General features: G+C 45.9%; 1 protein-coding gene across 1 annotated transcript; it reads left to right on the forward strand.

Annotated features, from left to right (window-relative positions):
- Positions 1-6,311: 6,311 nt before the first annotated feature.
- On the forward strand, positions 6,312-11,458 carry LOC123128852 (betaine aldehyde dehydrogenase 2). The gene is made up of 15 exons (XM_044548958.1): positions 6,312-6,582; positions 6,667-6,809; positions 7,076-7,156; positions 7,242-7,387; positions 8,005-8,097; positions 8,176-8,299; positions 8,388-8,453; positions 8,614-8,680; positions 9,530-9,606; positions 9,964-10,077; positions 10,498-10,575; positions 10,659-10,810; positions 10,927-10,987; positions 11,067-11,173; positions 11,251-11,458. Exons 1-15 carry the CDS (start codon positions 6,468-6,470, stop codon positions 11,333-11,335), a joined length of 1,509 nt encoding a protein of 502 aa, XP_044404893.1. The 5' UTR covers positions 6,312-6,467; the 3' UTR covers positions 11,336-11,458.
- Positions 11,459-11,982: the final 524 nt, after the last annotated feature.

Raw genomic sequence — 11,982 nt, forward strand, 5'->3', positions numbered from 1 at the left:
GACCTTTCGGTCCTCCGTGTTCCGAGGCCATGTCTGTACATGCTAGGCTCGTCAAGTCAACCTAAGTGTTTCGCATGTGTCCCGAGGCCATGTCTGTACATGCTAGGCTTGTCAACACCCGTTGTATTCGAACGTTAGAATCTATCACACCCGATCATCACGTGGTGCTTCGAAACAACGAACCTTCGCAACGGTGCACAGTTAGGGGGAACACTTTCTTGAAATTTTAATGAGGGATCATCTTATTTACTACCATCGTTCTAAGAAAATAAGATGCAAAAACATTGATAAACATCACATGCAATCAAAAAGTGACATGATATGGCCAATATCATTTTGCTCCTTTTGATCTCCATCTTCGGGGCTCCATGATCATCGTTGTCACCGGTATGACACCATGATCTCCATCATCGTGTCTTCATGAAGTTGTCTCGCCAACTATTACTTCTACTACTACAGCTAACGGTTAGCAATAAAGTAAAGTAATTATATGACGTTTATATTGACGCACAGGTCATAAATAAATTAAGACAACTCCTATGGCTCCTGCCAGTCGTCATACTCATCGACATGCAAGTCGTGATTCCTATTACAAGAACATGATCATCTCATACATCACATATATCATTCATCACATCCTTTGGCCATATCACATCACAAAACACTTGCTGCAAAAACAAGTTAGACGTCCTCTAATTATTGTTGCAAGTTTTTACGTGGCTGCTATAGGTTTCTAGCAAGAACGTTTCTTACCTACGCCAAAACCACAACGTGAATTGCCAATTTCTATTTACCCTTCATAAGGACCCTGTTCATCGAATCCGATCCGACTAAAGTGGGAGAGACAGACACCCGCCAGCCACCTTATGCAACTAGTGCATGTCAGTCGGTGGAACCGGTCTCACGTAAGCGTACGTGTAAGGTTGGTCCGGGCCGCTTCATCCTACGATGCCGCCGAATCAAGATAAGACTAGTAACGGCAAGATAATTGACAATATCGACGCCCATAACTACTTTCTGTTCTACTCGTGCATAGTAACTACGCATAGACCTAGCTCTGATACCACTGTTGGGGAACGTAGCAGAAATTCAAAATTTTTTACGCATCACCAAGATCAATCTATGGAGTAATCTAGCAACGAGGGAAGGAGAGTGCATCTACATACCCTTGTAGATCGCTAAGCGGAAGCGTTCAAGTGAACGGGATTGATGGAGTCGTACTCGTCGTGATCCAAATCACCGATGATCCTAGTGCCGAACGGATGGCACCTCCGTGTTCAACACACGTACAGCCCGGTGACGTCTCCTACGCCTTGATCCAGCAAGGGGAGAAGGAGAGGTTGGGGAAGACTCCATCCAGCAGCAGCACGACGGCGTGGTGGTGGTGGAGGAGCACGGGACTCCAGCAGGGCTTCGCCAAGCACTACGAGAGACGAGGAGGAAGAGGGGTAGGGCTGCGCCAACAGGGAGATTGAATCGTGTGTCTTAGACAGCCCCAAAACCTCAAGTATATATAGGGGAGCGGAGGGGCTGCGCCCCCACCTAGGGTTCCCTCCCTAGGGGTGGCGGCAGGCCCCAGATCCCATCTGGGTGGCGGCCACAAGGGGGAGAGGGGGAGGCGCACCTGGGGTGGGCCTTAGGGCCCATCTTCCCTAGGGTTTGCCCCCTTCCCCTCTTGGAGGCGCCTTGGGCCTTGGTGGGAGGCGCCCCAGCCCACCTAGGGGCTGGTACCTTCCCACTATTGGTCCATGTAGGCCTTCGAGGCTGGTGGCCCCACCTGGTGGACCCCCGGACCCCTCCGGTGGTCCCGGTACACTACCGGTGATGCCCGGAACAATTCCGGTGGCCAAAACCATACTTCCTATATATCAATCTTTACCTCCGGACCATTCCGGAACTCCTTGTGACTTCCGGGATCTCATCTGGGACTCCGAACAACATTCGGTAACCGCGTACATACTTTCCCTATAACCCTAGCGTCATTGAACCTTAAGTGTGTAGACCCTACGGGTTCGGAAGTCATGCAGACATGGCCGAGACAACTCTCCGGTCAATAACCAACAGCGGGATCTGGATACCCATGTTGGCTCCCACATTCTCCACGATGATCTCATCGGATAAACCACGATGTCAAGGACTTAATCAATCCCGTATACAATTCCCTTTGTCTAGCGGTACGATACTTGCCCGAGATTCGATCGTCGGTATCCCGATACCTTGTTCAATCTCGTTACCGGCAAGTCTCTTTACTCGTTCTGTAACACATCATCCCGTGATCAACTCCTTGATCACATTGTGCACATTATGATGATGTCCTACCGAGTGGGCCTAGAGATACCTCTCTGTTTACACGGAGTGACAAATCCCAGTCTCGATTCGTGCCAACCCAACAGACACTTTCGGAGATACCTGTAGTGTACCTTTATAGCCACCCAGTTACGTTGTGACGTTTGACACACCCAAAGCACTCCTACGGTATCCGGGAGTTGCACAATCTCATGGTCTAAGGAAATGATACTCGACATTAGAAAAGCTTTAGCATACGAACTACATGATCTTGTGCTAGGCTTAGGATTGGGTCTTGTCCATCACATCATTATCCTAATGATGTGATCCCGTTATCAACGACATCCAATGTCCATGGTCAGGAAACCGTAACCATCTATTGATCAACGAGCTAGTCAACTAGAGGCTTACTAGGGACATGGTCTTGTCTATGTATCCACACATGTATCTGAGTTTCCTATCAATACAATTCTAGCATGGATAATAAACGATTATTATGAACAAGGAAATATAATAATAACCAATTTATTATTGCATCTAGGGCATATTTCCAACATATTTGTATCAATTGGAGAACGGGGAACTAAAACTGCTACTTGAAATTAATGTATGAGTCTCTAGCACTAACATTGTTCGGAATTATCATCTAAACAATTACTAATTGTATAGAGAGTATAACTAAAACTATTGAAGATTTATCTAATCAAAATTTATTTCAAAGTCTTAAGCCACATAGGAGATCGAATTTGAAAGCACATGTAGCTTCTAGGTAGAGCGCAAAGCTGGTGTACTGCAGGGATTCAGGACGCTGTAGGAGATGCACACAGGACACTACCCTTGTTGGTTCCCCTCGCTCCTGTATTTGCATGATATGGCCATGAGCAGTGCTGGTAGATGGACACCAAAAGTACCAATTTTTCTTGATCAAACGTTAGGGATTAATGCAATCTATAGAAAGGCTTCTGTGACTGCTTGAACGGGCTGTACAATAGGGCAAAGATTTCAGGATAATTGATCACTTGCCTAAACTATGAGGACATGAGTGATAGGCCATGAACTCCAACAGACAAGAGAGTAGGTGGTGTAAATAGCAGAGCGTCCGTACCTTGGATGGATCAGCCTAGGCCTTCTTCAGAGCTCAGCACCGAAGTTCCTGGTGATTGGAGTGATCCCCACCGGTAGCTGGATATTGCTATTGCAGCGAACAAGATCGGGTTTAGTTCAGGAAAAAGAACGGAAGAAAGAAAAACAGGACTGGGATTCGATCCTTGCGCTGATTTTCTTACCCCTTGAGCACCCGCCGATGTTGCCGATGTCCCCGAGCACCCGCCTGTTTCCTCCTGCAATGGCACTGCGGCACCTGGACATCATCAAAGAGAAACATGAGTAAAGATGAACGGCGACAATCCAGGGACGAACAGATGAACCAGTGACCCAACAATTGCGCCGACCAAGAGGAAGTGCAGGCGGCATGCTATGGGAACGGCGACGGTGGACCATGCGATGACCCACGGCGAACGACGCGGGAGGAGGAGGAGGGGGCGACTGGGGTCGTGCGAGCGGGACGAGGGAGGAGGCGTCGGCGTACCTGTGACAGCAGAGGAGGAGAGGCAGGTGCGCGACGGGCGGCGGCTCCGTGGCTCCGGCTCTCTCGCGGCGAAGGGCGGCGACCTGCGGCATCTCTGCCCCGGCGCGCGACGGGCGGCGGCTCCGGCTCTCCCACGGCGAAGGGCGCGACGGGCGGTGACTTGCCGACGGCTCCCGCAGCGAAGGGTGGCGACCTGTGGCGGCTAACGGCTGCGAGAGGAACAGCAGGGCGGCGAACGACGCGGGAGGAGGAGGAGGGGGCGACTGGGGGTCATGCGAGCGGGTGACATGTCGTGCGAACGGGCAGGGTGGGTTAGCGATTGATTGTGGCTTGTTGGGTGGTTGGTAGCGTTAAACACAGAATGATTAAGGCCATTAGATTTTGATGATGGATGGATGTGATTGTTTGGATCTGCCCCTCTCTTCCTTTTATAGTGGTAGTAGATAGATAATGGCATGGTGGGTAATTAAAGCGTAAAACGTGTTTAGTATCTAGAGGGATGTAGACCATCAGATTGCAGGTTTCGATGGATAGGATAATTTGGTTCTCCGCCCTCTCTTTCTTTTATAGTGGTAATAGATACATGTCGAACATTTTCTGTATACATGTCAAACACATGTTGAATATTTTTTCAATACATGTTGACCATTTTGAAGACATGTTTAAATAGTTTTCAAATGCACATAAAAAATTCTAAATAAATGGTAAATATTGTTTAAAAAGGATAAGAATATTAGTGCCGTGGAAACCGAATGGCGTTCACTGCAGCGTCCAGTTGGGCCAACCCACGAACATGCTGCGCATCGAATTTATAAGAGCGAAAAAAACAACAAAAAAGTGCCCCCCTTCAGGATTCAAACTCGGGTCAAAGCCTTCACACGTACGAGTCTGCATAACCACTAGAACTACTCATAGCGTGTTTGGTTCAGGAAAATTAGAGATGGGGAATAGGAGTTGAGGGGTAAGGAGATTAAAAATCCACTGTTTGATTAGAGGGAATGGGAGTTTAAGTGGGAAGGAGACTCGGAGTTGGGGAAGCCAATTCCCACCGATTTCTTCCCAGGGGGTACCCTGTTAAATTCGTGAGGAGAGTTTTATCCCACGCCAATTCCCATCATATGCCAAACAAGAGAATGGGAGTAAAAATCTACTTCCCATGCCTAATCCCTTCATAAACACCCTTGTGCAAACTCACATTCCCTTGCCCAAGTGTTTACCAAACAGGCTGTCAAGTGTAGTAATTGGCCGTTGATTTGGTCGTGTTTGTTGTGTCATTCCTGCTGGCGGTGACGTACACCCGCTGGGCCGAGGAGGATCTACCCCTCCACGCCCCACGGCTAGGGGACATCGACGAGAGTCGACCAAACGTCCACCCCCCGTGCTCACTAAGTGAGTTGGGTCAGCCCAGCGCATGATCCCTCTTCCGGTTTTGGGAAGGTTCTAGAACCTTTCTATACTTTTGTTTGTTTTTCAATTGTTTCCGTTATTTCTTTTACTTTTTCATAATTTTTCTTTTACATTTTCAGTTTTAAAATTTTCTCGATTTTTTAATATAATTTTAAAACTGGACATTTTTGTCCATCAATTTTAAAAAACCAATCAAATTAAAATAATAATTGTATTAAAAAATGTTCATGTCAAATATTGTTCACCAAATTAAAAAAATGTTCAATTCAAGAGATATTCATCTATTTCCAAAATATGTCCATCCAATTTTCGAAAATGTTCTTGAATTCAAATTTTGTTCATGAAGTTCATAAGAATGTTAATCGATTTAACAAAGTTTCGGTCGACTGATTAGTCAATGGATCTTTGCATGGAGATTCGTGCTAGATTAAGCATCGTCCAACTGCCCCTCGCACCACGTCGTCCCAACAGTCGCAACGCCCGTATGTGCTGGTTGCAGCATGTCGTCTCACCGATCACAATGTTCCCCTCATTGCTCGCAGCATGTCGTCCCATCACCCCGTAGCATCTGCCATTGTCGTTTTGCGGCATGAAGTTTCATTGGTTGTTGCATTCCGTCGTTGCTCACAACATGTCCCGAAGTGACTGTCGTTGCCGTTTGCAGCATCCAGCACTGCCGTTCGTAGCACCACAAACACACTGATGTACATCCCAGTTGACTGAGTTCTAGCCTTCTAGGCATGCCCCTAAAAGGAAATAGAGACTGTTGGGTGATGTTATCATAGACTTATCGACCCAAGAAGTTATCTTCTATCCACGTTCACACCACATGTTGCTTATGTTGTTACGCACATATGTTGCATACGTTCTACCAAATGTACAACTATAAAGAGGAAGCACGTTCGCCGTTTTGTCATCACCTCCTTTCCTTTTATCGCACTACGGGAGGGGATAGCGCCGTTCCACCAACCAACCACCTGTGAACTGTGACGTGCACATCATCGAGGCCTTTTTTGTGGCTGGCTCTGATCCGAGACGCACGGTGGATCGTGGAACCAGAATGATAACGGCGCCGCGTGCTCCGTCCGTCTACAAATAACGGAGCGACGAGAGGATAGCGCTCCCCACCTCCCCACCTCGCGCCTCGCAGTCGTACCCACCAGCCCCGGCCGACGCAGATCCCGCGATGGTCGCCACGGCGAAGATCCCGCAGCGGCAGCTCTTCATCGACGGCGACTGGCGCGCGCCCGCGCTCGGCCGCCGCCTCCCCGTCATCAACCCCACCACCGAGGCCTCCATCGGTCCGTACCAGATCCCTGCGCCTCTCCCTCTCTCTGTTTTCCGTTCGCCCGTGTCGTTGGGCGCTCATCAGTAGCTTTGCGCAGGCGAGATCCCGGCGGGCACCTCGGAGGACGTGGACGCGGCGGTGGCGGCCGCGCGGGCCGCCCTCAAGAGGAACCGCGGCCGCGACTGGTCCCGCGCCCCCGGCGCCGTCCGGGCCAAGTACCTCCGCGCGATCGCCGCCAAGGTACGCCAGGAGCTCCCCGCCGCTTCCGCGCGCAAGTCAATGGGCTGTGTATTAATTTTTTTTTGAAACACCATGGGCTGTGCATTAATTGTGCCTGCTCAGTTGGTCAATCAGTCAACTTCTTACTAGTATTTTACTTCCTATTATGGGTGCCAAATGAATGCCAGATTTGTCAGTGATCCAGTAGGAAATCACATAAACAAGCTCTAAAGGATACTCGAGAATATATGTCAGTTTTTGATGCATTTGATTTCCTTTTCCGTCAGATGATTGAGCGGAAATCTGATCTGGCTAGGCTCGAGGCACTTGATTGCGGGAAGCCTCTTGATGAAGCGGCATGGGACATGGTATGCGATCCACCTTTTCACTGTCTGCATGCATTGTATTTTTGTACACAGGATGTACTGATGTGCACTATGTTCTTTTTATCAGGACGATGTCGCCGGCTGCTTTGAGTTCTTCGCAGGTCATGCTGAAGCCTTGGACAAAAGGCAAAATGCTGCAGTTGCTCTCCCGGAGAATTTTAAATGCCATCTTAAGAAGGAACCTATTGGTGTAGTTGCTCTAATCACACCTTGGTATTTCCCATTCCCCTCCTGTCTTGCCTGTATCTCTATATATGGTTCAAGCATGCTACCGCAAATCCTTCATATAGTAAAGGAGCTTTAAACTGGCGTCGACGACTATTAGGCTTAGCCATCACAATCCAAGTAATTTGATACTCCCTCCGATCCATACTACTTGTCGCTGCTTTAGTGCACTTTCTCTCACTTTCCTTGCCCGCATATTGTGCTCGTGTTCTCCGGATTTGTAAGTACTATCAAGTGTTCAAACTCACGCAGCTGAGACAATGTCATTTGTGTGTGCGTGTGCATGTGAAACTTTTGGCTAGTGTCACTAAACTTATTATGGATTGATACGACCCTCAACCCCGTGTTTTCTCCTCATCCAAATATTTCTTTTCCTTACTGGCCCTGGTAATCTGCTGTCAGCCCTGCTCACTTAATCTAATTACGTAGATATCATTATTTAGAATCTTACTGCTGAACAAGAACAGTTGATCCAGTAATTAATTATTGATTACATTCAACTTTGTGGTTTTAGTTGTATTTTTCTTTTTTATAGTTTTATGCTATAGCGTTAAATTAGTTGGTCCTGACATATAATATTCTTCATTTGACATATTTTGCTGCAGGAACTATCCTCTCCTGATGGCTGTATGGAAGGTAGCCCCTGCTCTGGCAGCTGGCTGTACAGCTGTACTGAAACCATCTGAATTAGCTTCCGTGTAAGTTTAATATTTGTCCGTGTTTCCATTTTATAAGAAATGGGAATTGAAATATCTCTATATTTTTGTAATTACCAGGACTTGCTTAGAGCTTGGTGATGTGTGTAAAGAGATTGGTCTTCCATCAGGTGTCTTAAACATTGTGACTGGATTAGGTAATGAAGCTGGCGCTCCTTTGTCCTCACACCCTGACGTCGACAAGGTACATATATTTGTCCTATATCTTTTTGTGATCCATCTATGTCGATGGAGTATATTCCTCACAATACATGGCTTATTTGAGCTTGTAGGTTGCATTTACCGGGAGCTATGCAACCGGTCAAAAGATTATGGTTGCTGCAGCTCCTACAGTCAAGGTTTGTTCCACATGTCCCTATTCTTTTAATCTTTGTAGTAATTTATCACCAAGTATCCTTTTTTCCCCTCCTTTAGGTTTTTAAAATATTGACCAAGATACTACACCGCTCTCCTGATAGCAGACCAACTCACCTTTTGTGTTGCATCTTTTCTTGACAGCCTGTTACATTGGAACTTGGTGGAAAAAGTCCTATTGTAGTATTTGATGATGTCGACATTGACAAAGGTACATACTGCATGCTGAGATTTATCCAGTCAAGGTTTGTTCCAATTCGAAATGCATGGTGTTACACACCCCAAAGCCTTCATTTGGTGTCAGGGTCTTGTCATGATAAATAATTGTTAGAACTTAGGATTAGTAACCTCTAAAATGATTAAAAAGAATGATGTCTATAATTTCACCAGACGTTCTGCTTGTTCAAACTGGCGTAATTTTTTATGGAGGGTACATACAAGCTGAATAATGAAACGCAGGATACATTTGGTTCCTAGATAAGCTGGGCTGTAGCCCAAGTAACTTATCCCGGCTTTGTTGTGCTGGCCTTGGCTAGCTATTTGGTTTAATCTGACTAATCCTAGCTTCCCCTAAAAAAAGACTAATCCTAGCTTTTGGAGGATAGTTACGTTTTGTAGGGAAGCCCCCTCAGAGATCCATATGAGTTACCAAAGGGCTGTTCTTGTGTGCGATCCTTGCCCAAAAGTGCAAGCGGATTCGGCTCACGCAACTACTTTTGAAACCATCGTAGGCTACGTCGCTGCCAAATAGTAAATTCTGGTTGTTCCAAAACGCACAACCTTGCTGGGCTAGTCTAGGGGTTTTCTTGCTTGAGGCCCAAACATACAGGAAATTATTTCATCACAAATTTTTGGTGACAAGCAAGGCACTTATTTTGAACTGATTATTAAAACATGATTAGTATGCTTTAGCTCTGGAAACCTTTACGATCTAAGTGTTTCTAGACAGTGATTCACTCAAGTTAGTTGATACATACATTTTGATTGAATAATATGATTCTGTGAAGTACCTTTTGTGACCTTTAGTTAGTTTTGATTGTTGATCCTTCTATTTAAACAGCTGTTGAGTGGACTCTATTTGGGTGCTTTTGGACCAACGGTCAGATTTGCAGTGCGACATCTCGTCTTCTTATCCATGTAAGTATTGATGTTGCAACTTTAACTGTAATGCTAATGAATCACTCTACATGTTTGATGGGATTCAACGATAGCTCAGACCGGTCATCAACTTTTCACTTATGATTATTGCATGATGCACCACTATCAGTTCACATGGCATATGTCATTGCGTTGTTTACAGTATGCTTTTCTCAGTAACATATGGACTGCCTGTTGTTTAAAGCACATTAAGCAGGGTTGCTGTACTGTATGGCTGGCAATCTGGAGCAATTTTCAAAATGTTGCTCTGGAAGCTATATTCCAGATTTATTAATTTATTGCTCTTGAGCATATATGGCAGTCAGCTTTGCACTCCTGACATCAAACTCTTTGCAGAAAAATATCGCTAAAGAATTCGTCGACAGGATGGTTGCATGGTCCAAAAATATCAAGGTGTCAGACCCTCTCGAGGAGGGATGCAGGCTTGGGCCAGTTGTTAGTGAAGGACAGGTACTACATGTTAGCTTTATATAAATTCAGGGAGAGAAAAAAGTAATATCAAGAATAAACCACATGTCTTTTTGCTGGATTTATGTTCTCCCTTATATTATATATAGTGATACAGTTTGCTCCTTTGAGTTAGCAGCTGTAGCCGCTCTTGTTCTTGTTAGTTATTACAAACTGCAACTTATACTTGGAGGAACTGTGTCCAAATGCACTGAAGCACCACATTCTTTGGATTTACTTTTATGTTTTTCACTGCAAGAATTGATGTTTCTGTCATAGCCCATGACACTGACTGAGAAAAATAAACATCACGATCAATCCATCACCTTCCAGCTTTACAAATATTCTTCGTGTCTGCATATTACCCGTTGCTTAGACTCATTCCTTGTTAGTAGTCTTACTTGTGGTATTGCCCGGTTTCAGTATGAGAAGATCAAGAAGTTCGTAGCGAATGCTAAAAGTGAAGGTGCCACCATTCTGACTGGGGGTGTCAGGCCCAAGGTAATTCCCAGTTCACAGATGCTTGTACATGTACAGGCATTCACGTGCTACTAGAATAGAGCTAACGTTTTGTGTTTTTGCAGCATCTGGAGAAAGGTTTCTTCATTGAACCCACAATCATCACTGACATCAACACATCAATGGAGATTTGGAGGGAGGAAGTCTTTGGTCCAGTCCTGTGTGTGAAGGAATTTTCTACTGAAGAGGAAGCCATCGAACTGGCCAATGATACTCAGTGAGCTACTTTCGTTTCACTAGAGCATCGATGTCATTGCTGCTTTGAGGGATTGCATCATATATGTTAGCCTGTTGCTTGTGAGCTAACTCCGATAACCTGTTCCCTTTCGACAGTTATGGTCTGGCTGGTGCCGTGATCTCCGGTGACCGTGAGCGATGCCAGAGATTAGCCGAGGTATGTCTTGCAAATCGATCCTTGGACTCTGCTTTGCTGCGACTCTGTAATAGGTGTCTGATGGCGATTCCAACTACAGGAGATCGACGCGGGATGCATCTGGGTGAACTGCTCGCAGCCTTGCTTCTGCCAAGCTCCGTGGGGCGGGAACAAGCGCAGCGGCTTTGGGCGTGAGCTCGGAGAAGGGTGAGCTGTGTTCTCTGAGTCATGTTATAACTGTCAATTGTTTTTACCTGACGCCGTCCGTGCCTTCTGTTCTGCAGGGGGATCGACAACTACCTGAGCATCAAGCAGGTCACGGAGTACACATCTGATGCGCCGTGGGGATGGTACAAAGCTCCGGCTTGAGAGACTTGGATCTGTTCCATCAGGATAAATCTGTGCGCCGGCCTTTGTAGTGGTGAATAAATGTAGTTTGCCATGTACTGCTGAACCTTCTTTGCAAAATAAATGGCATGAGTTTTATGGACATAGGCTATGTGTGGCATGGATTTACTTTTCAAAATTAAGATGATTAGAGTATCTCCATCAACTCCCCGTTAATATCCCAGTCTATATCGATCATCTGAAATATCACCGGCAACACAAAGGACATAAAGGAAGTTAGCTCTAGATGGAGTTTTGAGATGAAAGACTTCCAAAACCAGGCTCTGCTTAGGCTTACGACTTGAGAAACTTCTTGGAGGAGTTCTTGTTCCCTAGTCTGCATATACAGAGGGTTCTTTAAATATTTAATATGGCCAAGTCTCACCCTCTTAAAGAACCCATGGTTGTAAGATCCCTTAACATTGATGAAGATGCATGTAGATCTTAAATAATGGAGGATTTTAGAGACAAATTGCACTAGGCCTGACATTATGACCGCTGTAAACCCGCATAGCCAATGTATAATGCAACCCCCAACTTGAACGCATTGGGATAGTATATCAAAACCATATATACATGCCTCCAAGGTACTCGTGATCTTGGATTGTTTTACCAGAAGAACCGAGACT

This window comes from Triticum aestivum, chromosome 6A (genome assembly GCF_018294505.1).
Source record: "Triticum aestivum cultivar Chinese Spring chromosome 6A, IWGSC CS RefSeq v2.1, whole genome shotgun sequence".
Taxonomy (NCBI): domain Eukaryota; kingdom Viridiplantae; phylum Streptophyta; class Magnoliopsida; order Poales; family Poaceae; genus Triticum; species Triticum aestivum.

Bases quoted from the DNA above. Each gene is read 5' to 3' on its own strand.
- LOC123128852 (XM_044548958.1), top strand. From the start codon at position 6,468: ATGGTCGCCACGGCGAAGATCCCGCAGCGGCAGCTCTTCATCGACGGC. The intron at 6,583-6,666 runs GTCCGTACCAGA...AGCTTTGCGCAG, and splicing joins CACCACCGAGGCCTCCATCG to GCGAGATCCCGGCGGGCACC. The intron at 10,078-10,497 runs GTACTACATGTT...GCCCGGTTTCAG, and splicing joins CAGTTGTTAGTGAAGGACAG to TATGAGAAGATCAAGAAGTT.